General features: G+C 45.3%; 1 protein-coding gene across 1 annotated transcript in view; it reads left to right on the forward strand.

Moving 5' to 3' along the window:
- Positions 1-27,764, forward strand: part of adgrv1 (adhesion G protein-coupled receptor V1) — a 735,500-nt gene that overhangs the window by 136,473 nt on the left and 571,263 nt on the right. The window contains exons 20-25 of the mRNA XM_078557559.1: positions 195-568; positions 2,592-2,762; positions 3,765-3,945; positions 8,096-8,299; positions 24,114-24,236; positions 25,312-25,392. Of these exons, the coding sequence (XP_078413685.1) occupies positions 195-568; positions 2,592-2,762; positions 3,765-3,945; positions 8,096-8,299; positions 24,114-24,236; positions 25,312-25,392 (1,134 nt within the window). The remainder of the gene's footprint in view (positions 1-194; positions 569-2,591; positions 2,763-3,764; positions 3,946-8,095; positions 8,300-24,113; positions 24,237-25,311; positions 25,393-27,764) is intronic.

The following is a 27,764-nucleotide window of genomic DNA, read 5'->3' on the forward strand; positions in this document are numbered from 1 at the left end:
AGAAGGTTATAATTGTTAATTTCAGCAATTCTCCATGCTGTAAAATGGCATTTTACCCAATTTACATGGTAGCCTTGATCTGTTTGTCATTATTTTTCATATGTAAGTTTTATGTGTTAGCAGATTTATACAACACCATAATAATAATTTTTGTTGAAAATGACCATAATGTTTGAAATATTCTACATCTCCAGGCCCTGGTGTTTTAACTGTTGGGGCAGATGCTGATGGGAAGAACAGGTTTACAGGACTAATGCAAGATGTGAGATTATATGTTTGCAAGCTGAACCGAGCAGAAATCCATGAAATTCATGCTACTCCGGCAAAGGCTGACCTGCACCCAATATCGGGATACCTGGAATATAGACAGGGAGAAAAAAAGAAATCATTTATAGTTGCTGCAAAGGATGACAGTGAAGCAGAAGGGGAGGAATCTTTCACATTAAAAGTGACTACTGTGTATGGTGGAGCCAGAATATCACAGGAAAATGCCACAGCCAAGCTACGAATACAAAAAAGTGATAATGCCAATGGATTGTTTGGTTTCACTGGGACCTGTATTCCACAGGTGAAATTTATATTTTCGTATTGCTGAAAATGAACCTAACCACTTCAGGCAATTCTAAGGTGCAAGATTGTAGTTAAGTCAAGGACATTGAGGCTTTAATATTTAGAATCAAGAACATAAAAGCTTATAGGTCAAGAAGAGGCTCTACTGGCTATTGTGTCTGTCAGGTTTCTGTGTTACAGAAATCCAAATCTATTCCCATTGGGCTGCCTTCGCCCCCATAAACAGTAGTCTACAAATATTTATCCAATGTTTCTTTAAAAAAATTCAATGACCTCTACTTCAGCTATTCCCTGTTGCAATCTGTTCCATGCTAGAACAATTTGAATGCATAGAAAAACATCCTCCCAACATCCCAATTGACAATTTTAATTTTATGACCTCAACCACTGACTCCCAACCGAAGTCTTTTCCAATTTCTTCCTCAGGCCCTTTTATAGTTTAAGACACTTCTAATAAACCTCTTCATTGTATTTTCTGCTATGGTAGAAATAATTCCACCATCTCAAGTATCTCCTTGTAACTATAAATTCTCATCTCTGGTATCATCAGAGGGGGAGATGGTGATGTCACTGGACTAATAATCCAGAGGCCCAGGTTAATGCACTGAGGACATGGGTTTAAATCCCACCATTGCAGCTGGTGGAATGAGAATTCAATTAATAAATATGGAATATAAAGCTAATAGTGACCATGACAACTATCATTTATCGTTGTAAAAAGCCATCTGGTTCACTAACGTCCTTTAGGGAAGGAAATTTGCCATATTTACCCAGTCTGGCCGACGTATGACTCCAGACCCACAGCCATGTGATTGACTCTTAACTGTCCTCTGAAATGGCCTAGCAAACCACTCAGTTCATGGGCAATTAGGGATGGGCAACAAATGCTGGCATTGCCAGCGACACCCACATCCCATGAAAGAATGAAGAAAAATAGTCCAGATGAATCTACTTCAATGTGCCATTTATAATAGGGTGCACAGCACTGCAATATTCTAATTGTGACTTACTTTGTACAAATATATAAGATTTTTGAAAACCTATATACATTACATCTACTGTATTCACTTTATACATGCAATCAATTATTTTATCAAAGACTATTATATTTGTCAAAAATAAATTGTCTTTAGCAAATATATTATCCATTCAACTCTATATGCTTAGTGTTTTGATCTGGATTCTAAGGGCCCCAAAGTCCTAGGTTACCTTGAGAATTTAGCCCAGATGTCACTTTTAGACCTACCAGAATTGATACCTTCTGTACCTGGTCTTGCAATAGCCCTAGCATAAATAATTGATGCCAGCAGGATTGATTGCCTTATATTGCATGCTTTTATTTCCCTTTAGAGAAGAATGATACATTTTTTAAGGTTTGTTTCAGCTCAACAAGAACCTCTTTCTCTCTCTATCAGAACAGCAGGAGGTCCCTTAATTTGCTCAAGGTTACTTGGATGAGAGATTCTGCTGTCCAAGTCCACAGAAAATATCAAAATATCCCTGTTACCGTGATCTGGGATAGGGTTAGTATCCTTCCCAGTCAGTAGCTGGAGTACCACCCTGGCGCACACTAGCACTGGAGCACTGCTCCTAAACTTTCAGTCTCTTGACAGTTTACCTGTTCTTAAAATTGGCCTGTAGATTCTTATTTCATCTTTCTTTCCTTTTTTTGAACAGAATTTGTTCCTATCCTCCCTCCAATTAAATCCTATATGTTTTATTTGTTGATATTTTCGAGCAACCTACCAGCAAATTTTTACAACAGCAGCAACAAAAACAGAAAATGCTGGAAAAAACTCAGCATGTCTAACAGCATCTGTGGAGAGAAAGATAGAGTTAACGTTTCGAGTCCGTATGACTCTTCTTCAGAGCTAAACGTTAACTCTGTCTTTCTCTCCACAGATGCTGTTAGACCTGCCGAGTTTTTTTCCAGCATTTTCTGTTTTTGTTTCAGATTTCCAGCATCCGCAGTATTTTGCTTTTATCTTAGTAGCAAATTTTTACATTTTTTTCTCTTGCAGACATCTGATGAAGGGTCAACGGTATCATGTGTTGTGGAAAGGACCAGAGGAACCTTAGACTATGCCTATGTGAATTACAATATCTCGCAAATTGAATTCAACAACAGCAATATTAGTGATCTTGTCAATTCAAGTGGTGTTATTGCCTTTCGTCCCTGGCAAAGCTCAGAGGTGATGATAAGTCTAACCACCAAAGATTGTTAGGTGCAGTGGTGAGCAGCACTTTAGCTGTGGACTACAGGCGTTATTCTATATTATCTTGAATTTCTTATTTCACATGCATACATTGGAGAACCAAAGCCAGCTGGAGACTGATATTATCAGGGTGATTTTCAGGTAGCACCTGAAATGAACATAAAATCAGCTACACCTGCCCATTTATGCTCAAGCCATTTTGAGGCTTGGGCTTCATTAGAATGGCACTGCCATTATGTGGACACTCCACTGCAGCTCACTGGTTCTGGAAGGGCAGGAAATTGATTGCCTACCACAGTGAGCTGGCGAACAGGTTGGGCCTATGGAAAGGAGTAAAAGTCCCAGAGGGAGGTTTTGAACAGCATCGGGCTGGACCGATTTTTTAGGAAGCCTAAGGAGGAGTAGGTGTGTCATTTTCGAGCAGCCAGCTGGAGTCCCTTTAAAGATCACTGGTTAAGCATCTCAATGTCTGACACAACGGCATTGAGCATACGTGGCAGAGCTCCATCCATTTATAACTAAAGATTAAAATTAAAGATGAAAGATTAAAAGACTAAAAATTATAAGTCCTGCATCTGAACCATAAGATCTCTTGGGGAAGTAAAATAAAAATTAAAAAACCCTAGGGGTGAATTCAGGGGAAAGATAAGTCTGGGAAATTCCTGCCTGATCTAAATGTATTCAGGCATTTTTTCTTTCCATCCTTCATGGGGGATGATTTCCACTGCATGCACTGCAAATGTGTTTATAAAGAATGCATTTATGATGTTCCTTCATTTGCTCCACAAGGGATTTTAGGTGGAGCAAAAACATTGAATAAATAAAAAGTAAAATTAAATATTGCTTTTTAAAAAATTGGTTCTCAACAGCTAATGTTTTAATAAACCATTTATTTGGTAATCATTGTTCCTAATCATCTTATTTACCAGCAGAATTCATTTCTAAATTCTGACTGCAGTGCTTCTGCTTTTTATGAAGGTTTTGAATGTGCACGTTGTTGATGATGACTTACCTGAGCTTGCTGAACATTTCAAAGTTTCACTGATTTCTGCAATATCTGGAGATGGAAAAATTGGCTCTACTCCAACGAGTGGGGCCAGTATAGATCCAGAGAAGGCCAGCACCAAAATCACCATAAAATCCAGTGACCATCCAAATGGTAATTATGTTATGAAATGGGCATTGCCAATAATTATATTGTGATTAAAATTAACTGTTAACTGGGGATGTATAATTTGAAAAGATTTAATATTCTGATGCACAGAGGTTTTCTCCTCTGATGTTGATGTTAGGCACCATGCAATTCTGCACAGCTGTGTGATGTTTGTAGAAGTGGCTTCTATGCACCATTACTAAAAATTGTATGTTTGGGTAGTCATGTTTATGGTTTGCCAGCGTCATGATAACTTAAGTGGAAAACATCCCATATTTCAAGTTTAAAACGTAATCATGAATGTTGTTTTGCTGGTTCCCATGTGAAACTGGCATTGCACTGGAGGGGGTGCAGAGGAGATTCACCAGGATGTTGCCTGGGATGAAACATTTAAATTATGAAGAGAGGTTGGATAGACTTGGGTTGTTTTTGTCGGAACAGAGAAGACTGAGGGGCGACCTGATCGAGGTGTACAAGATTATGAGGGGCATGGACAGGGTGGACAGGGAGCAGCTGTTCCCCTGAGTTGAAGGGTCAGTCACGAAGGGACATAAGTTAAAGGTGAGGGTCAGGATGTTTAGGGGGGATGTGAGGAAAAACATTTTTACCCAGAGGATGGTGACGGTCTGGAATGCACTGCCTGGGAGGATGGTGGAGGCAGGTTGCCTCACATCCTTTAAAAAATACCTGGATGAGCACTTGGCAGTCATAACATTCAAGGCTATGGGCCAAGTGCTGGTAAATGGGATTAGGTAGGTAGGTCAGATGTTTCTCACGTGTCGCTGCAGACTCGATGGACCGAAGGGCCTCTTTTGCACTGTGATTCTGTGATTTTGTGCTGCAGAGGCTACAGTTTGGCTAACTGCTGACAGGTGAATGGCTATAATCATTACGAATATTAAGGGAATCTGATTTAATGCAAGTGGCAGAGGAAAAACCCCAGGAAAAAGCTATCCTTGATATTGAGTTTCACACAAGGTGAACTGCCTTGTTCCCTTGCTATGCAACACAACATGTGTATTATATGCAGCACACTGAGCATGACAGATGGAATTGGCTGCCTAAAGAGGCTAAGACGAGAAAGGATGCTGTGACAGAGCTGTGTCGTCATCTTCAGAAAGCTCTGCAGACAAGCTCTAATATATGTACAGTAATGTTGGCAAGGTAATTGCAGTCCTGAGGGAACATTTAGGTTAGTAGACAAATGGAAGGTGGCTGAATGGACAGTCTTACTCTTAGCAATAAACTAGTCCACAAAATGTTAAAAGTGACTACTGCAAATGGTGGTTGGTGAGGGTGGAGGGCATATGATAGAGGGGTTTAAGAGCATTTTGGATAAAAAAAGCTGGGGGCTATCTTTGCCTCCATGATTGTCCTGAAGCACTATGTGGTTTTGCCAAAGGAATATGCAGCCCCAAAGCACTTGATGTGATCCAGCTACTACTGATGAGCAATATCTAAAACCAATTGCGCATCAGATGCTCAAGTTAGTACTCCTTGAACTTCAGGGATTAAAGAGGAGGGCAGTACCAGAGAGAATGAACTGGGGAGGGAGAAAGCAAAGATGGGAAGACTGAAATTATCTTCATGTAACACTTTTACATTCTCAAGAAATCTCAAGCTGCTTCATAACCGATGATCTACTTGAGGTATAGTAACTGTTGTTAAGTCAGCAAACAAATCAGCCAGTTTAGTTAATAGCAAGGTCACAACTGGTAATAGTAATAACTATGTAACTTGTTTTACTGTGTTGCCTAAGGGTTAACTAATAGCCTGGACATCTGGAGAGCTTCTATGTTCTTGAGCAGTGTTGTGGCCTTGTTGGCAGGTAGACGCTTAGCTTAATATATCATACCAAAAGAAGCATCTGACTGTGCAGTACTTTCCACAAGTATCAACCTGGATTATGTATTTAATCCTTTAGCAGGGCTTAAACCCATCACCATTTGTCTGAGAAGTTACAGTGCGGAACAGTGTTCGTACTGTAGCTGGTAAATGCATTTTACTCTGGTCCTTTGTGCTTGCTGTCTGACACTAACTGACTCCATACCATCTAACATCATGCCTACAACAGTACAAAAAGTACAAAAAAAAAACGGATGCTGGAACACATAGCAGGTCAGGCAACTTGTATAATGAATTGAATTAATGGGCCAAAATTGCTGTAATAGGACATCTAATGGCATCTACTTATAGTTAGATTTACCCTTGCATGCTTAGGTTTGAGAGATAAGTTGCTGAAAGTGTTTTGGTTAATTACATCGCAGTGAGGCAAATAAAGCACCTGGGATCTGAGTGAACAAGGCAAGTCACTATGCATCTCCGTAACTATTCAGACTGAATTTTTTGCGAAATTAACAATGCAAGGACTGAGAAGGAGGGTGAATTAGAATCAGTGAATTCAATGTCAAATCACAGATAGAAAGAGGAAGCAGAAAAGAAAAATTGGATTGAGTGATAGAGAGGCAGGCAAAGTTTAAAAAGATGTAATTTTGTAATTTTACATTTTTAAAACCCCCAATAAACAATACCAAAGGAATGAGACTCCACATTATAATTAATTTTCAGTGTCAGAAAGGTTCTGTGGCAGTAATTAGCACTTCTCAGGTTGTGATAAAGGTACTTGAGCTTGTAATGACAAAACTTAACTTTGTGGCAGGTTCAGTTTACATTTAATACACAAGTAACAAATACAGAAACGTCATGCCATTTGAAGTATTTCAATGGTGATGCTGACAGCAAGGTGTTTCCCCAAAGCTAAATGTGGCTCAGTGTGAGGAGCAGCTTCTGGATATTGGGATTTAACTGTGCATCTGCTCCTTGCCTGAAGTTGCCCTGTTTTTTGAGTATAAATAATGGTGAATGCCATTACCTTCACTGTTATTGTGATAGGAAAATCTGGACCAACCTTTTAGTTATGGACCAGTGTCAAATCTGAAGGGTAACACAGGTGAACAGTAGTTACATAAAGTAACAGATTAGAGGGAAGGGACAGGAAAACAAGCAAACATAAGGGGCTGAATTTTGCTGTTGGCGAGCAGGGGGCGGGGCCCGCTCGCCAACGCATAAAATGACGCAGGATGCGGTCGGGTGGAACCCGCCCCATTTAAATATTCAGGAAGGCGGGGGCACAGCAAAATCAGCTGCAGGCCCGCCGACCTGCCAATGGCCAATTGAGGCCACTGGCAGGATAATTGAAACAATTAAAGGACCAACCTTAATGTTGGCGGGCAGGCCAGGAGCCCCGGTGGGCAATAGAAAAAACATGAAACCTCATCTACCGCCGGGATGAGGTTCCATGTTGGGATTTAAAAAGTTTAATAAAGTTTTAGTGTAATTTATGAACATGTCCCATCTCGTGTGACATTGCCACATGAGGAGGACATGTTAAAGGTTTTTTTTTCTATTTTTAACGTTTTTAAAACTGTCAGTGATCTCCCTGAGGCTGCACTTTGCCTCAGGGAGATGTGCGCTCTTTCGTGCGCATGCTTGCTTTTCTTGCTTTTGGGGACCCCCCCACCTGGCGGATGTCATGCTGGGCGGGCCTTAATTGGCCCACCCACGTAAAATGGAGGTGCAGCCCACTTCTCCGGCGGGGATTGGCTCCCCGCCCGGCGGAGATTGGGTCAGGCCTGCCCGCCTGGAAAGCAGAAAATTCTGCCCAAGAGAAAAGGAATGACCTGTAATATGTTTAAGTGAAAAACAGGAGAAGATCAAATTATAAAAATGATATTAGCATCAGACAAAAGGTGACGTAATGAGAAATCAAAGAAATTAAAGGCATTTCTAAGGCACAAAGATTGTGTGAATAATTGAGGAAGTGGGGATGAGGCAGGTAGAAATGGAAACACAAAAGGCTGGCAATGGGGTCTAATGTTCAGCAGCCCAAGTGCATGGGAAAAGAAAAATTCAATTGATGTGACTGGTTAAAAACTACCTTGTCAATGTAGTCTAAAAATGGATTTTCATCTATGGCATTGACCAATTTCTGCCTCCCTCCCTTGAAAATGGCAGCACATTATGTCAGTTCACAAACCCCTTCTGGCTGAAACAGTTATCTACAAGTGATAATGATTCAGGGCATGAAAAATCTCTTTTGAATTAGCACATGTTGTAAACAAGCCTTAAAATCACGTTTTATTGTAACGTTTTTCAGGTTTATTGCAGTTTTCTACTAAGCTACCACCTGATAGAATCACAGTTATCCCCCCTGCACTCTCTGTACCAAGCATCACTGTGAAGGAGGAGGTTGGTCTACTCAGATTGCTGGTAGTTCGTGCACAGGGTCTTCTGGGAAATATCATGGTAGCATACCAAACTGTCCCCCTGACAGCTTCCAGTCCATCTGATTATCAGGTGAGTTGAAAATCACATCTATAAAAAAAATTGTCATTAAATCTTAGACCAACTGAGAAAAATGTTTAACAATATTAAGGCAACTCTGTCAGAACCATTAAGTAAACAAAAGCAAATGTTAATACATTAAAAATATTATCTTAATTACCCAAGACAAGAGAGTTCCAAGACCCACAGCTATGTGGTTGACTCTTGACTCCTCTGAAATGGCCTAGCAAACCACAAAGTTGTATCAAACTGCTACAAAGAAGTCAAATGAGAATAAAACCAGACACCACCCAGCATCAATGTAAGCAGTGGAAATGACAGAGGCAAATCCTGCCCAGTTGACTCTGCAAAATCCATCTCACTAACACCTGGCAACTTGAGCCAAAATTGGGAGAACTGTCCCACAGATTAGTCAAGCAACAGCCTGACTGTCATACTCACAGAATCACACATTTCACCCAATGTTCCAGACTCCTCCATCACCACTCTGGGCATGTCCCATCCCAACAGAAAGACAGATCCACCAGTGGTGTCAGCACACTGGTATACAGTTGGAAAGGTGTGGCATGGGAGTCCTCAACATTGACTCTGGACCCCATGAAACCTCATGGCATCAGGTCACATATGGGCAAGGAAACCTCCTGCTGATACCACCTACCACCCTCTCACTGCTGATGAATCAGTATTCCACCAAATTGACCACGGTGTAACAAGGCCCCAGCATGTGCTCTGGATGGGGAACTTAAATGTCCATCACTAGGAATGGCTCAGTAGCATCACTACTGACCATGGTCACCAAGTTCTATAGGCCAGACTAAACCTGCCCGGTGGTGAAAGAACTAACAAGAGAAAAGAACTTTCTTCACTGTTTAAAAGGTGTACATCCATTTACCAAATCAGGCAGCAGAAGATATTCTGTGAATCACAACTGTTTCATTGTTAAACTATAGTTCAGTACAAATACCACTCCTCCCTTCTGGATCCTCTGCCTCTCTAGAAGCAAAACCCACCCACTGGGGAAAATTTCAGCTCTTACGTACAGGCTTCAATGAGCATCACCTGCTCTCAATTCACTCCGAAGCTTGTCCTAGTTTATTCTTAAAGGGACCTGTATTTCTAATGTTGTCATTGACTTCATCCTCACTAATCTGTTGCCAGTGCATCTGTCCATGACAGTACTGGTTGCAGTGACTACTGCATAGCCCTAGTGAAGATGAAGTCCTGTCTTCACTCTGAGCACATTCTCCATTGTGTTGTGTGGCACTACCATGGAGCTAAATGGGATAGACTTAGAACAGATCTAGCAGCTGAAAACCGGGCATTCATGATATGCTGTGGGCCATCATCAGCAGCAGAACTGTATTCCTTCTCAATCTGTAACTTCACGGCACACCCCTCGCTCACTCTAGGATTACTGTCAAGCCAGAGAAACCAGCCTTGGTCCAATGAGGAGTGTCAGAGAGCATGCCAGGAGCAGTATCATACCTAAAAATGAAGTGTTGACCTGGTGAAGGTACAGCATAGAACTATATGCATGCTAAACAGAAGAAGCAGCATGTTATAGGCAGAGCTAAGCAATCCCACAACCTGTGGATCAGTTCAAAGCTCTGTAATCTTGCCACATCCAGTTGTGAAATGTGATGGACAATTAAGCAACTAACAGTAGTAGGAGGACACTCCATCCTCCATCATCTCTGTCCTCAATCATGATAGAGCTTAGCACATCACCGCAAAAGACAAGGCTGAAGTGTTTACAAGCATTTTCAGTCAGAAGTGCTGAGTTAATGATCCATCTCAGCCTTCTCCTGAGGCCTCACAGCATCACAGATACCATTCTTTATCCAATTTGGTTCACTCCACATAATATCAAGAAATGGCTGAGTGCACTGGATACTGGAAAGATTATGGACTCTGATGTAGTGCTGAAAATTTGTGATCCAGAAATAGACACATCCTAGCCAAGCTGTTCCATTATAACCACAACACTGGCACCTACCCAACAATGTGGAAGATTGTGCAGGTATACCCTATCCACAAAAGGCAGGACAAACCAATCTGGCCAATTACTGTCCCATCAGCCTATTCTCAATCATCAGTAAAGAGTGGAAAATGTTGTTGACAGTGCTATGAAAGAGCACTTACTCAGCAATGACCTGCTTACTGAAGCTCAGTTGGTGGGGAGGTGGTGGCGTAGTGGTATTGTCACTGGACTGGTAATCCAGAGACCCAGGGTAATGCTCTGAGGACCAGGGTTCAAATCCTACCAAGGCAGATGGTGGAATTTGAATTCAATAAATATCTGGAATTAAAAGTCTAATGATGACTATGAAATCATTGCTGATTATCGTAAAAACCCATCTGGTTCACTAATGCCCTTTAGGGAAGGAAATCTGCTGTCCTCACCTGGTCTGGCCTACATGTGACTCCAGACAGCAATGTGGTTAACTCTTAAAAATGCCCTCTGAACAAGGGCAATTAGGGATGGGCAATAAATACTGGCCTAGTCAGCAATGCCCACATCCCACAAACGAATTAAAAAAAAAAATCACCCAGACCACTTAGATCGTAGTTTCAAACATGGATAAAAGAACTGAATTCCTGAGGTGAGTGTCCTTTAGCATTTGTCACAGGAGCCCTAATAAAAGCAAGGTTGATGAGAATCAGGGAATAAAAACTCTCCACTGGTCTGAGTCATATGTATCAAGGAAAATGGCTGTGATTGTCAGAGGCCAATCATCTCAGTCCGGGACATCACTGTAGGAGCTTCTGAAGGCATTGTCCAAGACCCATTCATTTCAGCTGTTTTGACAATGATCTGCCCTCCATCAGTAAGGATGCTTGCTGATGATTTCACCATGTTCAGTTCTAATTGCAGCCTTTTGGATAATGAAACACTCTGTCCTACATGTAGTATTTGGCTTGGGTTGATAAGTGGCAGGTAACATTCATACCCCTCAAGTGCCAGGCAGTGGCATTTCCAACCAAAGAGAATCCAACTATCTTCCTTTGACATTCAACAGCATTACCATTGTTGAATCCACCATCACCAAAATCCTGGGGGTCACCATTGTCCAGCCATTTAAATTCTGTGATTACAAGAGCAGGCTAGTCGGTGTGCGTTCGGCAGTGAGTAACTCACTCTCTGAAGCCTCTACACTGTCTAGAAGGCATAAGACAGGAGTTTGATGGAATACTCCCCACTTGCCTGGATGAGTGCAGCTCCAACAACACTGACGGGGCTCAACATCATCCAAGGTTAGACAGCCCATCCAATTGGCACCCCATCCTCGATATTTAACATTTGGTTCCTTCACGACTGGTGCACCGTGGCTGCAGTGTGTACCGCCTACAAGATGCACTGCAACAACTCACCCTAAACCCTTCAACAGAAACTTCAAACCCGAGACCGCTTACACCTAGAAGAACACGGGCAGCTGATACACGGGAGTACCGCCATGCAAGTTTTCCTCCAAGTTACACACCAGTTTTACTTGGAAATATATCTCAATTTCTTCAACGCTGATGGGGCAAAATCCTGGAACTCACTACCTGATAGCACTGTTTCTATATCTGGACTACATAGAATGCAGCAGTTAAGGAAGGTGGCATGCTGCCACCTTTTCAAGGGTCATTTAGGGTGGACAATCAATGGGCTTTGCCAGTGAGACCTACATCTCATGAATGATTTTTAAAAAATCAAACCAGTACACACTCAGTCCAATAATTGTGTGGTTATCAGTATGACAAATGAGGTTTACTGGAGTGAGGGAAGAGGTCCATTGATGGTGCCAAACACTTTTATTTACCTAACCTCAAGCAAAGCTACAAAAGCGTGGGGTTTCAATTTTTAATTAATTCTTTCCCCTTCCTTCCTTCTGCCAGTATTCTCCCTTTCCCTTCTCTTGCCTTGAAAGTATTGGCACATCTTTCATGGGGGCCTGACCCTTGTGATTTCTCAGTCAAGTGGCCATTCTTCCTGTACATGACCGCCGCCACACTGCCCCCCCGCCCCATCCACCCGGCCCTAGGACATTTTTCAAGCTTTGTTAATGTTCACCTTAAAATTGGCATAATCCCTTGCAAATGTAAATGAGGGGCCCGACTGTTCTATAGAAATTTGTCTGTGATCCTTCAGCAGCTACAAAATAAAATATTTGGGTTTTTAAATTACAGAAATGTTACTATTTATTCAGAAGGAGCAGGAATGCTCCACCGACTCTACAGTATTTGCAATTGCCCCACTAACGCCTTACTTATCTTTAGCCCTGTGTGCTGATGAGGCAAGTAGCTCGGCAAAATTGGCAGGCTGCATGCTCAGGTGTGACATGCCAGCAGTTCTCTTAAGTACTGCAAACAAAACTGAGGTCCAAGGTCAGGCCAACGTAATGATGATAATTTTTGTAGTATCACACCAGTGTGGATTCGAACCTCAACCTCAGGTGAAAAACACAAGAAATAAATCATAGTTGTCACTATTATCTTTATTATCATTGTTGTTTTTGAGATTTTTTTTGGAAAATTGACCTTGACAAATGTTTTACAGTGGTAAAAAATGCAAATACTGAGAGAGACAAGTTAAAAATGAGGAGTTTAGGAGTAAACAGGGAACTTTATTATCCAAAGGGAAATTGGATTGTGGAATAAGTTACTAGGGAAGATTATTGAGTCAAACAACATGAAAGACATTTGGATCCTATTCAGGAAGGGATTGAGAAATGTGATTAGATGATGGGTAGGTAGGGCTTTTGTACAAAATACTTAATGATCCATATCTGTTCCTAAAGATTTTAATTTTTATAGTTAAATAAAATCCAAGCGTTACTCTAATTCCATTTGCAATATATTACTGTTTTGGTCTGATATAATGTTATGTAATGGCCTACCGATATAAAATACGATACTAATGCAACAAAAAAATTATGGGGAGAAAGGTAGGATAAAGACAAGCAAATGACTCATAATACTAATACTTCTGATGTAAAAGCTGAGTTTCTTTGAAAGCTGCATTTGAAAGCTGTGTTATGCAATCCATTTAAGAACAGAATCTGGACCCTTTTGCTTTGAAAGTACTCTCTGTAAATAATACCGTAAAGAAACTTAAAACTAATTGTTAAAACCTGAAATAAAGAATTCCATGCACATTCGTACGCTACAATTTGAAAATTGTAATTTGAAGTGATTGGAGACCTGGGCCAGAGTTTTCTCGTTAGCTTGCGTGGGCAGGCCCCGCACACCGACGCGTAAAATGGCGTATGGTGACATCGGGCGAGCGTGCCGACGTCACCGTGCACCATCGCAATATTTAGGTGGGCGGGCGCGCGATGTTCTCGGATGCGCACCCGCCATTAATTAATCAAGTTAAGGCCCTTGAGGCAGCAATTGTCTGCAATTTTTTGGGGCCCGTGCGATCTTCAGGGCATCGCGTGGGCGCAACAGGCAGGCGGGTAGGAAACATTTGTATAAACCTCATCCACGGACGGGATAAGAGGGGTGAGTGGGGTCGCGAGTGGTATCTGTTAGATATTTAATTGTGAACGTTACTGACACTTGCCTGTGTGAGCGGGAGTACTTCACAACTCTTCACAGGAGTAACAGCCTTCAGGTCAGGAGTCTACAGTAAAAATCATTTTTGGGGCCTGCAGGTTTCAGGAAGCCTTCCCTTAGCCTGGGAATGGGAGTTGTGTTATGCACTGGAGGCACTTCCTCTGAGGAGGAAGGGAGGGCCAGAAGGGGGAGGAGGCCAGGAGTCCGCATTCAGCCTCCAGGGGAGCCACCTTTAGGAAGAGAGGTACAGGCACAAGGGATGCAGGGCCAACAGGAAGTCCAAGATGCGGGGGGGGAGGGGTGCGCATGGAAGACGCTACTATCCTGCTGCCAGGATATACAGGCAGCGAAGCAGCTACCTCAATATGTCTGAGTTGCAGTGCCGAAGGAGGCTCTGTCTCTCAGGGGAGACAGTCACTTCCATCTGTCAGATGATAGGCTCTGAGATCTCTCCTAACCGTGTTGGTGGACACCCCATGCCAGTGGCGCTGAAGGTCACGGCTGCCCTCAACTTCTATGCCTCTAGCTCTTTCCAGGGCTCAGTGGGTGATCTTTGCAGAGTCTCCCAGTCAGCTGTCCACACTTGTGTCAAGCAGGTCACAGACGCTCTGTTCAGACGGGCATTGACTTTCTACTACCGCTGGGACAAGGCCAGCCGGACAGAGTGAGCCAGAGGCTTCGCAGCGATTGCTGGCTTCCCCTGCGTCCAGGGTGCAATGGACTGTACACATGTGGCCATCAAGGCGCCAGCAGGTGAGCCCGGTGCCTTCGTCAACAGGAAGGGCTTCCACTCCATGAATGTGCAGATAGTTGTGACCACAGGACGCTGATTCTACAAGTTTGAGCAAGGTACCCAGGCAGCTCCCACGACGCTTACATACGCAGACACTCCCAGGTGCCGAGGCTCTTCAGCTGGATGGATAGCTGCTGGGTGACAAGGGCTATTCCCTCAAAAGGTGGCTCATGACGCCCCTCCACCATCCAAGAACAGAGGCTGAGCAGCGGTACAATAGGTGCCATGCCTCCACAAGGGCTGTGGTGGAGAGAGCCATCGGTCTTCTCAAATGCGCTTCCGATGCCTGGACCGTTCGGGGGATGCACTCCAGTACCCCCCAGATGATGTGTCGCTGATAGTGGTTGCATGCTGCGCTCTCCACAATCTGGTGCTGGAAAGGGGCGACGCAGTGGAGGAAGAAGATTTAGACGCAGTTGCTCCGGCTGCACACGATGAGTCCAGCAGTGAGTCCGAAGATGAGCACGCACAGGAGAATGCTGAGGGAGTAGACACTAACCCGGGCATACTCCAGGGAGGCAGGAACACCCGGGAGGTTTTAATCCAAAGAACCTTCAGCTAGCCCACCACAGATGGACCTCCAACAAACGCCAGGGCTACAGGCTCCATACTCGATACCTGAGTGCAAAATCTGCTTGGATAGGAACATTAATTAAGGGTCTTGTCAATAAAGCTCAATGTCAAACAACTCACTCATAACATCATGGGTCCCCGTCCACCTGCAGAAGTAAGGGATCACCCTGAGCCATGCTTACATATCAGTTTAATGATATAACAAAATGAAGTTCAGAAACAAAATTAAAAAGGTGTTGCACATCACACCAAGTGGTCATGAACTAATAATGGGGCATCATAAAAGCACCAGTGAGAATCCCGTGGTGTGCCTAAGGTGCCTTAAATTTACACTTATGGGTGCTACATCTAGGTGCTCCCTCCTCGCTGGCACTGGATTTGAGACAGCCGTCCTCTGGCCTATGGAGCCTTTGATGACCCCGCCTGGGAGGGAGCGGCCAGTTCCACAGCTGGCATCTCCCCAGTCACCGCAGCCTCATTGGATGCAACAGTCACTGGCAAAGGGGCGGAGTAGCTGCTGCCCTGAGAGGAGCCCACAGAGACAACTGGCAGCTGCTGCACCGACGCGAGATCGCTTTGGACCTCCCTGCTCAACGTAGATGGATGGGCACCAAGCTGGGATACTTGGTGCCCAAACCATCCCCCTCACTGGCACTGACCAGCTGAGGTCAGTACTGCTGTGAGGGCTTGCAGGTCTGAGAGCAACCCCAGGAGACCCTGATTGGCTTCCTGGAGGAGCCTCTCCATGGGAGTCGCCACTCACTCCATGGAGGAAGCATGGCACTCAGCCATGAGGCTCATTGCATTGGTGATGCCCTGTGTGGACTCCTCCAGCACAGGCACCATGCCACGCATAGCCTCATGTATCTCCGCCAGATCCTCCCGCATACCCTGCTGCACTTCCAGCATTTGCTGCCTCACGGAAGACTCCAGAGGCACATCAGCAGCCACCGACCGAGCATGTGCCTGATCCTCAAAGGTCCGTAATGGGCACTTTCAGTTTCCGCCCGCACCTCAAGCAAGTGTGAAGTGCCCTCACTGCTGTGCCACGGGACACTAGCCGATGATCTAATTCCCACCGAGGTGCTAGTATCTGCGCTGGTGCCTGCCTGGTAGAGATGGTGTGACGCTGGTGAGTCAAAATATTCAGGGCCCTCAGGTCTGCGAGGTGGCCCCTCTGCTTCTCCTCCCTCCGGCACTGCTCCGGTGATGCTGAAAGGAAGAACAAGGACATTGATTAGCTAAAGTGGAGACAATGTCAATGTGCATGCCTGCCCCCTGGATCATTATGCGCTCAGCCTTCCATAATCAGTGGTCAGCCGATGTTGCAAACTTCAATTGCTGAGCATTCAGCAGCGCCATGGCTGCTGGGACACACATGGTGACCTGAGTGCTCGGCAAACATACCTCCCCATGGCACCCCAGCCTCACCGCCACCAGCGGACCTGGACGCATGGCACTTCTCCAGATCCATGGGCTGCTGTTCAAATGGAGTCACAATGGCCAACTGGGCCTGGCCTCCGCCACTCCGCATCTGCTTGGCGGCGTTGTGTGCAGTCTTCCCCTGAAAAGGAGAGAAGAGCTTTGATTAGTCCAGCCTGTACTTGGATTCCCATCACATCCCTGCCACCCTAGCCAGAGTGGGACATTGCAGGGCTCCAGAGCTTCGTCACCCTGCAGCTGCTACACACTCACACTAAGAAGCCAGGACTGACCCTCCGACATTGCTCAAATGCTGCCTCCATCACATTTGGCAGCACAAGCTGTAACCTTGCAAAGCAAGGAGAGACGAGCACATGGAACGCAAAGGACAGCAGGTGAATTGGTCCCGTTGCCTGGAAGCTCCCCTCCCAGCATGTCAGCACCCTGACTTTGACATGCTTTGCAGTTCCAGCACTCTGCCTAGGTGCAGATCTTTGAGTTTGTCCCCGAATCTATACTCTGGGTGTCAGTGTCACACATGCTGTGGGTGCAGAACCCATCTCAGCACAACCATCTCAGGGTCAACTAGGCATGGGAAATATCTGCTGGCTCACCCAGCGAGGGAAACATGCCGTGAAGGATTCAATGCTGTAACTTCACTCAGAGTTGTGGAGGTTGGGGGGGTGTGTGCGCTTTGTGGGAAAAGGCTGACGGCTGCATTAAGTGACTTCAGCCAACATGATACTCACCCTTCCTGAGCGCAGGAGGTTGTTGAATCTCTTGTGGCACCTGACCCATGTGCGTTGCAACACATCATGGGAGCTCACAGTCTTGGCCACCTCACAGGCACGTTTGGTCAGCTCAGGGGGCTCTACCACCCCGTCCCTCGGAAGCAGGACCTCCCGCCGTGCTACCCCCTCCTCCAGGAGGGCAGCTAGGCACTCATTAAAAAATTGCGGGGCATATTGCACCACTGCCCTATCCTCCGGTCTGGCCTGCCCCGCTGCCCTACCCTCCGGTCTGGCCTGCCCCGCTGCCCTACCCTCCGGCCTGGCCTGCCCTGCCCTGCTGCCCTACCCTCCGGCCTGGCCTGCCCCTGCCCTACCCTCCGGCCTGTCCTGCCCCGCTGCCCTACCCTCCGGCCTGTCCTGCCCCGCTGCCCTACCCTCCGGCCTGGCCTGCCCCGCTGCCCTACCCTCTGGCCTGTCCTGCCCCGCTGCCCTATCGTCCGGCCTGGCCTGCCCCGCTGCCCTACCCTCCGGCCTGGCCTGCTCACCAGAAGCCTTCTGGTGTGCCCTTCTACCTGCCATTGTGAGCAGCCTTGCAAAGGCTGCCAGCGCTTCATTTAAAGAGGCCGCCGGGTCGCTATTGGACCTGGCAGCCAGTGCACTTCTGCCGCCGCCCGCCCACTCCCGTTATCCTTGGGAGTCTCACATTACGCTGGGCGGGACTTAATTGGCCCACCCGCTTAAAATGGCAGCGCGGACTCGATTATGGGCGGCAATTTGGGTCCGTGCCCGCCTGCACCCATTCCCGCTCAGCCCATTCGACATTCAGAAAATTCTCTCCCTGGGTTTGAACCTTCGTCTGAGGTCGCACACTTATGTGGCTAGCAAACTGCACGCCCAACCCACGTGAGACTTCATACACCATTTTGTCTGCTCCCAAAGGGTTTGGGTTCGCAATGTAATTTGTGTGTCATGAACCAGCGCGGGAGGAGTGTGGGTGTGGAGGCGGGCTGCCTCAGTTCTCACCAATGGCAACATGACCCCTATCATTGTTTAATGGGCTCTCAAACCTCACCCCTCACTTCCCTCACCTCTCCATCTGCCCAACTCCCCTCCCCCCCCCCATGCCACCTTAGATTCCCCCATGCCACCTATGCTTTCTCAGATTCCCCATGCCTCTCCGTGCCATTTCACATGCTCTCAAGCCTTCCTATGCCACCATATGCCCCCATGCATCCTCTATACTTACCTAGTATGCACGATGTACAGTCCTCAGGTTCCATGCAATATTAATGGAAAATATTTCACATTCTTTGGTGGGGGGTGTGGGGAGGAGTAAACTTCTCACCATCTAATAAAAGCCTCCATCAAACACACTACCATTGAGATTGGAAAAAAAATGCATTCTGCCATATGAAAATAAATCTTGCAATCCTATTAGCTTGAGTTCCAGGAGGCAGTGACACCCCTTAGGCTAGGTACTTCAGATTTGGTCCTTGGTAAGGGACAGGAGAATGTGACTAGGAGAATGAGCAAACTGACCATGGTAGAGGGAGCCATTCAAGTGGGTAAAAAGTAAAAAAGATGTAAAATCAAAATACTGCAGATGCTGAAGATCTGAAATAAAAGCAGAGATGTGTGTGAAAATCTCAGCAGATCTGGCAGCAGCTGTGGAGAGAGAAACAGAGTTAACATTTCGAATCTAATATGACTCCTCCTTGGAACTGAAGAGAGGCAGAAAAATGATTGCTTTTATGCTGTTGAAAAAGGGTGAGGGTCAGATGGAGCAAAAGGGAAGGTCAGGGATAGGTTAGAGGGTGGGGGCGATTAAATGACAAAGTTGTCATGGAAACAAAAAGCAAAGAGCCTGGTAATGATAGTGGTAAAAGAGAAATGCATTGGTCCAGAGTAGGTGTTAATAGCAAAATAAAGGTCAACACTGTCTGAAAGCAAAACAAGATACAGAATGCTGCTAGGTGAAAAAAATACAAAATGGAGTTCATGGTCTAAAGTTGTTGAACTCAATGTTGAGTCCAGAAATTTGTAAAGTGCCTAACTGGCTGTTCCTCAAGCTTATGTTGAGGTTCAATGCAACATTGCAGCAGGCCGAGGGCGGAAATGTGAGTGTGAGAGCAAGGTGACAAATTGAAATGGCTGGAAGGTCAGGGTCATGCCTGCAGACTCAATGGAGGCATTTTGCAAAGCAGTCACCCAGTTTGCGTTTGGTCTCCCCAATGTAGAGGAGACTGCATTGTGAACAGCAAATACAGTAGACTAAACTAACAATTGAGTCACTGCTTCATCTGGTAGGAGTGTTTGGGGCCTTGATATTATCGAATGGCGGACCATGCTCAATGCACCGAATCGCCTACTCCTGCTCCTATTTCTTATGACCTTATGTCCACAAACCATAAACCATATCAATGACATAATCTATTATTACAACTTCTTGTCATTCATTCTCAGTTGAATGGAACATCTACTGTGCTGAAACCCATTAGTACTTGAAACTCAACCAAGCATTGATAATGGCCATAGCTGTCCAAGCAATAAAGTACTAAGAAGGGAAAAAGAAAAGGTGCTCTTATCAATTTCAATGCAGAGTGCCTTAAATGGATGGTTGTGAAAAGACGGTTAGGTTTATTTCAAGTGTAGATTTTCTCAAGTGTTTTGCTTTTATTGGCCAGAGCCATTTTAAGTCACAGTAGAAAAGATAACAACACAGGCTGACACAACGTTTTGTAACATTTTTCACTGCATTATGGTACTTTCACCATTGGAAAAATACTGTAGTGCATCTGAACAATTGTACAAGGCTGTTCAATGTATGGGTCAGCTCACCTTTAAATTAAGATCCCTATGATGAATCATTCCATTAAAAACATATCTGCATTACACTACAAGAGCTACAAGTGACATTTGAGATATGAAAACATTTTACACTTAACTTTCAGAACGTTCTCAACTCCTTAGCAGGCTTTCCATTTTCTTTACAAACTCTTAAACCTGGCATGCTTTTAATGGGCTTCCAAAACTCTGTACCACCAGATGAAAATAGTGTGGGGGAAGAAATCCGATTTTCTACTCCCATTTAAAATGAGGAGCCCAATCTCAGCAGTGGATTTTCTTTTATTCTTTCATGGGATGTGGACGTCACTGGAAAGGCCATCATTTGTTGCCCAACCCTAATTGCCCTTGAGTGGCTTGCCAGGCCAATTGTCGATGAACTAGTAATCTAGAGGTAATGCTCTGGGGACCCGGGTTCGAATCCCATCAAAACAGATGGTGAAATTTGAATTCAATTAAAAATCTGGAATTAAAAGTTTAATGATGACCATGAAACCATTGTCGATTGTCATAAAAACCCATCGCGTTCACTAATGTCCTTTAGGGAAGGAAATCTGCCGTCCTCACCTGGCCTGGCCTACATGTGACTCCAGACTCACAGCAATGTGGTTGACTCTTAAACACCTATTAAATGGCCTAGCAAGCCACTCAGTTGTATCAAACCACCAAAAAGTCTCAAAGGGATGAAACCGGATGGGCCACCCAGCATTAACCAAGACACCAGAAACGACAATGGCAAACTCAGCTCTGTTGACCCTGCAAGGTACTCCTTATTAATTTTTGCAGGCTCGTGCCAAAATTGGGAGAGCTGCCTCACAGTCCAGTCAAGCAACAGCCTAATATAGCCATCCTCATGGATTCATATCTTACAGGTAACGTCCCAGACACCACCATCACCATCCCTGGGTATGACCTGTCCCACCGGTAGGACAGACCTAGCAGAGGTGACAGCACAGTGTATACACTCAGGAGGGAGTTGCCCCGGGAGTCCTCAACATTGACCCCGGACCCCATAAAGTCTCATGGCATCAGGTCAAACATGGGCAAGGAAACCTCCTGCTAATTATCATGTACTGCCTCCTCCTCAGCAGAAGAACCAGTACTCCTCCATGTTGAACACCACTTGGAGGAAGCATTGAGGGTGGCAAAGACACAGGATGTATTCTGGGTGGGGGGGGGGCTTCAATGTCCATCAACAAGAGTGACTCGGTAGCATCACTACTAACTGAGCTGGCTGAGTCCTAAATGACAGAGCTGCTAGACTGGGTCTGCGGCAGGTGGTGAGGGAAAAACATACTTGACCTCATCCTCACCAACCTGCCTGCTACAGATGCATCTGCCCATGACAGTATTGGTAGGAGTGACCATTGCACAGTCCTTGTGGAGACGAAGTCCCCATCTTCACCTTGAGGATACCCTCCATCGTGTTGTGTGGCACTACCATCGTGTTAAATAAGATAGATTTTGAACAGATCTAGCAACTCCAGACTGGGCAACCATGAGGCCTAGAAAAGTTAAGAAAATCTGATCACAAGTGGTTGTATGGATGAACACATTTTGTCACTTTATAATCTGAAAATGTATTCATTTTTACTGAACAATGTGTAATGGTGTCTGTCAGCTTCATTGACAGGCATCATGAGTCCTCCCACTGCACCAATCTCTTCCTGCCCCACTAGCAGCTCGGCTGCATACAGCTGGAAGACGACTGATTCAGGAGGGAGAAGTGTGTGTGTGGCAGGCCCTCTCGGAGCCCCGTGCAAGCACTCTCCCACGCACACGGAGCCTTTGTCCATCACACTCATCTCACTGTCCCAAGTTCAATGCTGCCTGCTGGGGTTCTCTTTCAGTTGTCCATTTGAGCTGACATACATCTCCACCCACCCAAAGATCACATTCCCAAGCGGCACCTGTGCCCATCCAACATGAGGCTCTGCTCGCTTTTGATTTTGACAATGATGGCTGTATTCGAGTTTTTGATCAGCTTCCCTGCCCTTCCCCCCGAGTCCTCCATGTCCTTTCCTCCATCACTGTCGACCCCCCTGCCATCACCTTCCACCTCCACTACCAACTCGTACCCTTGTCTTTCCAGGATGTCCAGGTGAACTTGCATGTTCTCGACCTTCCTGAGAATCCCACCCCCATCCACATTGACCTCCCCGACCTCCTCCTTCCCATCCCCCAAGATCCGTGTCTGCATCCAAGTCTCCACTAGCCCTCTCACCATCCTTTCTATTGCTACCGACATACCCTTACCCTCCCACCCATCTGGCTTTTTCTGCCCTGTCTCATGATCGCCATTCCTTCCTACCACGCCCACCCTCAGTTCGCTCCCCTGGAGGCCGTCGTTGACTCCACAGGTCCCCCTCTTGAACGTTCACCTGGACATCCCCCACCCTTTACTCTCTCCTCCACCCTTACTCCCTGCTCCCCCCAGACACCTTCTTCCCCCCTGAACACCTTCCCCTCTCCGAACTCCCTTCCTCTGGTCCCCTTCCTCCCCCCTTACATCTACCTCCTCACTTGCTGCATTATCCCTGGTTACACCCTCCTCCCTCTGTACTCCCTGTTGTCCCCCCTCTCCCTCCAACCTCACCACCCCCTGACACCTACGTCCCCACCTCCCCCCACAACTGGTATGCCTTCCTCTCCCAGTCACATCTAGACCTTCCTCTCCTAACTGCCACCCCTCCCACACCCCACCCCTGTACACCTTCCACTCCCACACACAGCTGGACTTCCCTCTCCACCTCCCCAACCTCGCCGATCATCCAGAGCAGCCCATGGCCATGGTGATGTTCCGAAGCGGACCCGAGGCATCAATGGAGACCTCCCACCTTCAGTGAGCTGCTTTGCAGTAGATCCTTGTCCATGAGAATCCACCCATCATGCAATGCATGTGTTCCTCCAGTGTCTGGTAGCTGTAGGGCTCCAGCATCATCTTCTCCTCGGATGTCCACGACCTCAGCCAGGCCCAAATGGTAAGTTCCGACTTCTTCACGTAACACTTGTCCAGATGTGTTCTGAGGCGGCGTGTTCTCCCACCAGTGCAATGGTAAATCTGATGTAGGGGATGATTTTGGTTGCGCCTTACTATACATCTCATTGCCAGATGCAAATCGGGTTCACGCCGGCCTCCAGCGGGATTGGCGTCCCACCATCGTGAACACTATCATATGATCCTGCTGTGCTTTCATGCTGGCGTGTAAACAATTTTTGGCCTTCTCACTGGATTGTTCCCCCATCCCCACCGCGCCGTCTGCCATGACGCCTGATGCCAAATGGAAAATTCCAGCCAGTGAATCTGGAGTAACATGTTGGCCAGAGCAGGGTAAAGATGGCAGATTTCATTCCTTAGAGGACATTAGTGAACCAGATGGGTTTTTACAACAATCGGTGATAGTTTCCTTGTCACCACGACTGAGACTGGCTTTCAATTCCAGATTTTATTGATTGAATTTAAATTCCATCTGCTGCTGAGGTGGAACTTGTACACTTGTTCCCAGAGCATTAACCTGGGTCTCTGGGTTACTGGTCCAGTGACATTACCACTATGCCTCCACTGACCCCATAACAATATGCTGGCTTATGTTTTACACACTAGGCATTCCTGACCCGCAAAAAAGCCAGAGGAAAATGGCATGGAATCAGGAATGTGGTAAAAAATCTGATTTCCTGCAAAAAAAAATCAAAGTGTTGCCATTCGCACACCAAAATGCACCTCCGCACCCAGGCAAAAATTCAGCATCAGTTGTTCCATTAACTGGATTAAAATCTCCAAAACGGATTTTTTGTGTGATCCCAACTATTCTTAGATAATTGATGGCAGTCATCACATGAGTTAGTATCTGGTCATCAAATAACCTAAAACGGTGGGCCACTGAGAAATTACTAATATATTTAAATTGGTTTCCAGGACACAGCAGGCATTCTGGATTTTAAGCCAGGAGAGCAATATAAATACATAACTGTAAATATCACTGACGATTCTGTTCCTGAACTGCCAAAAAGCTTTAAGATGGTCCTTCTGAATTCAGAAAGAGAAGGTAAGGATCAGTTGTAACATTCCTGGTGTGCAGCAAAGAACATTTTCATTCTTGAATTTTTTTTATTATGCTGGAACAAAAGGATCATTTTTCAATTTAATAATATAGTTGTAACTTAGAATGTGAATACAATTTGTAAATATAATTTGCTTGGTCATGAATTAGTAGAATAAAGGCTCAACAGTTTCCACAGGATCAGTTTCTAATCTAAACTGTGCCTTGCTATGCTGTGTGTAGTTTTTAACAATGTAAAATGTGCCCCTCAGTCGCTTCATTTTCTTCAGTGTACAAAATTGTGAGGTTTCTGAAATCAAAGCCAACTGTCTGCCTGTGGCATACTTCTCATTTTTACTCTTGTTTAACCCTATCACATTCGTATTGGGGTCTATGTTGTTCCAACTTATTTTCTATTTTTCCACCCAAGGCTTTATGGAAAATGAGTGGAAAAGATTATAGAGCATTTTTACTCCCCAAATAGTTGAACGCGATATGTCCTGTTATTATTAAATGTTAATAAAATTGCTTTATCTTATAAATAAGATTCTGTCTGATAGAAACATAGAAAATAGGAGCGATTCGGCCCTTCGAGCCTGCTCCACCATTCATTATGATCCTGGCTGATCATCCAACTCAATAGCCTGCTCCTGCTTTCTGCCCATATCCTTTGATCCCTTTTGCCCCAAGAGCTATATCTAACTCCTTCTTGAAAACATACAATGTTTTGGCCTCAACTACTTTCTGCTGTAGCGAATTCCATAGGCTCACCACTCTCTGGGTGAAGAAATCTCTCCTCATCTCAGTCCTAAATGGTCTACCCCATATCCTCAGGCTGTGACCCCTGGTTCTGGACTCCCCCACCATTGGGAACTTACTTCCTGCATTTACCCTGTCTAGTCCTGTTAGAATTTTATAGGTTTCTATGAGATCCCCCCTCATTCTTCTGAACTCCAGTGAATATAATCCTAATATAATATAACAATATACTATAATCTTTCAGCTGAGTCAGTGGTTCATTTTCTCTTGTTCATTACTTTTTTTTTGTATGTATGAATGTGCTGTGTGTTTATTTTTGAAGTGGCTGAACTCTTTGGCATAGGTACCAGCGGTAGTGGTGATGTTGAGGTGGAGTTCTTCCTTCCAGCTTTCCACACTCATGGTAAGAACCTACTGTCTATCATGCATTTGTGCTTGTTCAGTCTTTCCTAAGCTGTTTACATTTAGCTCCTAAGTTACCATTACTGCTAGTGAGTGGGAAAGATGGTGCATCAGGTGAGCACTAATGAATCTGATGGTCTTTTCTCACCCTTTTCATAAGTTATACATCTGGCAACTGTATCAATTTTCATTTCATTAGAAAGTGTATGCCCACGTATTCATGTTCTGCCAGTCTCAGTTACTGAGTTTTTTGAATGATGATTATGTAGAACTAAATTTTCTGACTGCCATATTCTCGTTACTGGTGGAATGATTTTTCCAAACAATATTGCAACCCTGATTAATGGAATTAATTTGTTTCATGTTTATGTTAACTATTTGTCTTACTATAAAAGAAAATGAAGTGAAAGGCTAAATGTACCATATATACTCAAGTAATATTCAATCTCATGTAAGAGTCGATCCCTGGCTTTTGGCCGCAAGATCCATAATTTTTCATATATCATGTGTATAAGTTGACCCATGACTTTTGGCCCCCAAATACTTCATTTATCAAAAACCTTGTGATAGTTTTTGGAGTGGAGTTGGTGGGAACAGCCCAGTGAATCTTTTTCACAATTGCTCTTTTCTCATTTAAACCACCAGAAATGGATAGCCTGGGGGTTCAGTACCATGGCCAGCAATTGCTGAGGTGAAGTGGGCCTGAACTTCCTCGGAGTGGCAGTCAGATTCAGATTACCACTCTGCTGCTAGTTTTTTTTACCTTAAATTTTTTTTGACCCTGTCTCACCTGAGGGTGGGCGGAGGTGGGTGTTTTGAGTCTGGCGTCGGGAATGGAGAGGGGAATCAGGGGATTGGGTGTCAGGATGGGGGAGGGGTGTTGAGTTGGGTTGGGCCTTGGGAAGAGGTCGGGTCTTGGGAGGTGAGGAGTCGGGTTGGGCCTTGGCGGGGGGTCACTCGGGCCTTGGTAGCGAAGTGGAGGGGGGCCGGCCCTTGGGTGGGGGGGTAGGAAGTCGGGTCAGCCCTTGGGGCGAGGGGCAGTGATGGTCATGTTGAGTCTCGGGGGTGGGGGGGAGTCGGGCCTCGGGATGGTGGAGGTAGGGTGGGTATGTCAGGGGGGGATTGGGTCTGGCCTTGGGTGGAAGGGGCCTCTGGTCAGGTCAGGTTGTGCCTGGGGGGGAGGGGTGGGTAGAACCCCCGTGGGTTGAGGAGTTCTCTTTGGGGGGCTGTAGTCCCTTGGGGGTGAGGGTATTTCTGTGGGGGGTGGTCAGGGGGGGTGAGGGGAGACTCTCTCCCATGGGGGCCGTAGTGGGGGGTGTTGGGGGGAGTTCCCTGGAGATTTGAGAGTATAGAGGGAGTCTATTGGGGGATTAGTGTGGGTCTGTGCAATAGTTACCTAGAAGTTAGAAGAGTTTTTAATTATCCTAGCTTTTTCTGGTAACCAGTGATGTAACCCAATTGGAACCATCTGAAGTTTGCGATTTAAAGCACAGTTTCGGATGATTCCCAGTACAGGGCAAGTTTGCACTTCTGGGCAATTGCCATGTAAACCTTACCTGTGAACTTCCAGGGGGTGGGTTCCCCAGCACGTCTTTGGGGTACCGCCCCCACCCCCCCTGCCCAATGTGATGCCCTGGAGCTCAGAAATTATGGCCCAGCGTCTTTATTGGCAGCTTGGTTGTTCCCAAGAACTAGCATGGATTTCAACCTCTTGAAAGTATTGTTTGTGTAAACATTGACCCCCTATATTTTTTTTGAAAAATCTGGTCTCAGAAACTCAACTTTTACATGAGCATATATGGCAGTTAAAGCGATAGATAGATTTTAAAGAAGATTTTAAAAATGGGACGAGATGTAACAATGTTGGATGGTTCAGTAAAAGAACTCTAGTAAAGGGAACATGTGAAATGGCTGAAGTGATAGTGGAATGAAGGAATACACTGGCTAGAATTGGAATAATGAAGGGTGCAAGTAGGAACCCACGAAAGGGAGGCTAGAGAGATGAGACTGGAAAATTAATCCTGGAATTTGAAAAGAAGAATTGTAAAGATGATATAAATAAGATGTGAAAAGAACCCCAAATACTGGAAAACTGAAATAAAACACAGGACATGCTGGAAAAACAAAGCAGACCTAGCAGCATCTGTAAAAAATAAAGATGGGTGTTGAGCACTAATGACCTAAAAAATAGTAAAGTTACTCCATATTTGGGTTTTTTTTTAGAAGCCTGTAGATTGTAAGGGCGAGGGAAAATGAGGGAGGTAAGGAATTTCTGTTTTGCGGTCATTAGAAAGAATGAGTTGGAGTGAAAGTTAAGCATGATTAATCTTCGAAACAAATAAGTCTGATTTGATAGCCATTATAGAGACATGG

Source organism: Cetorhinus maximus, chromosome 2 (assembly GCF_964194155.1).
Source record: "Cetorhinus maximus chromosome 2, sCetMax3.hap1.1, whole genome shotgun sequence".
Classification (NCBI taxonomy): domain Eukaryota; kingdom Metazoa; phylum Chordata; class Chondrichthyes; order Lamniformes; family Cetorhinidae; genus Cetorhinus; species Cetorhinus maximus.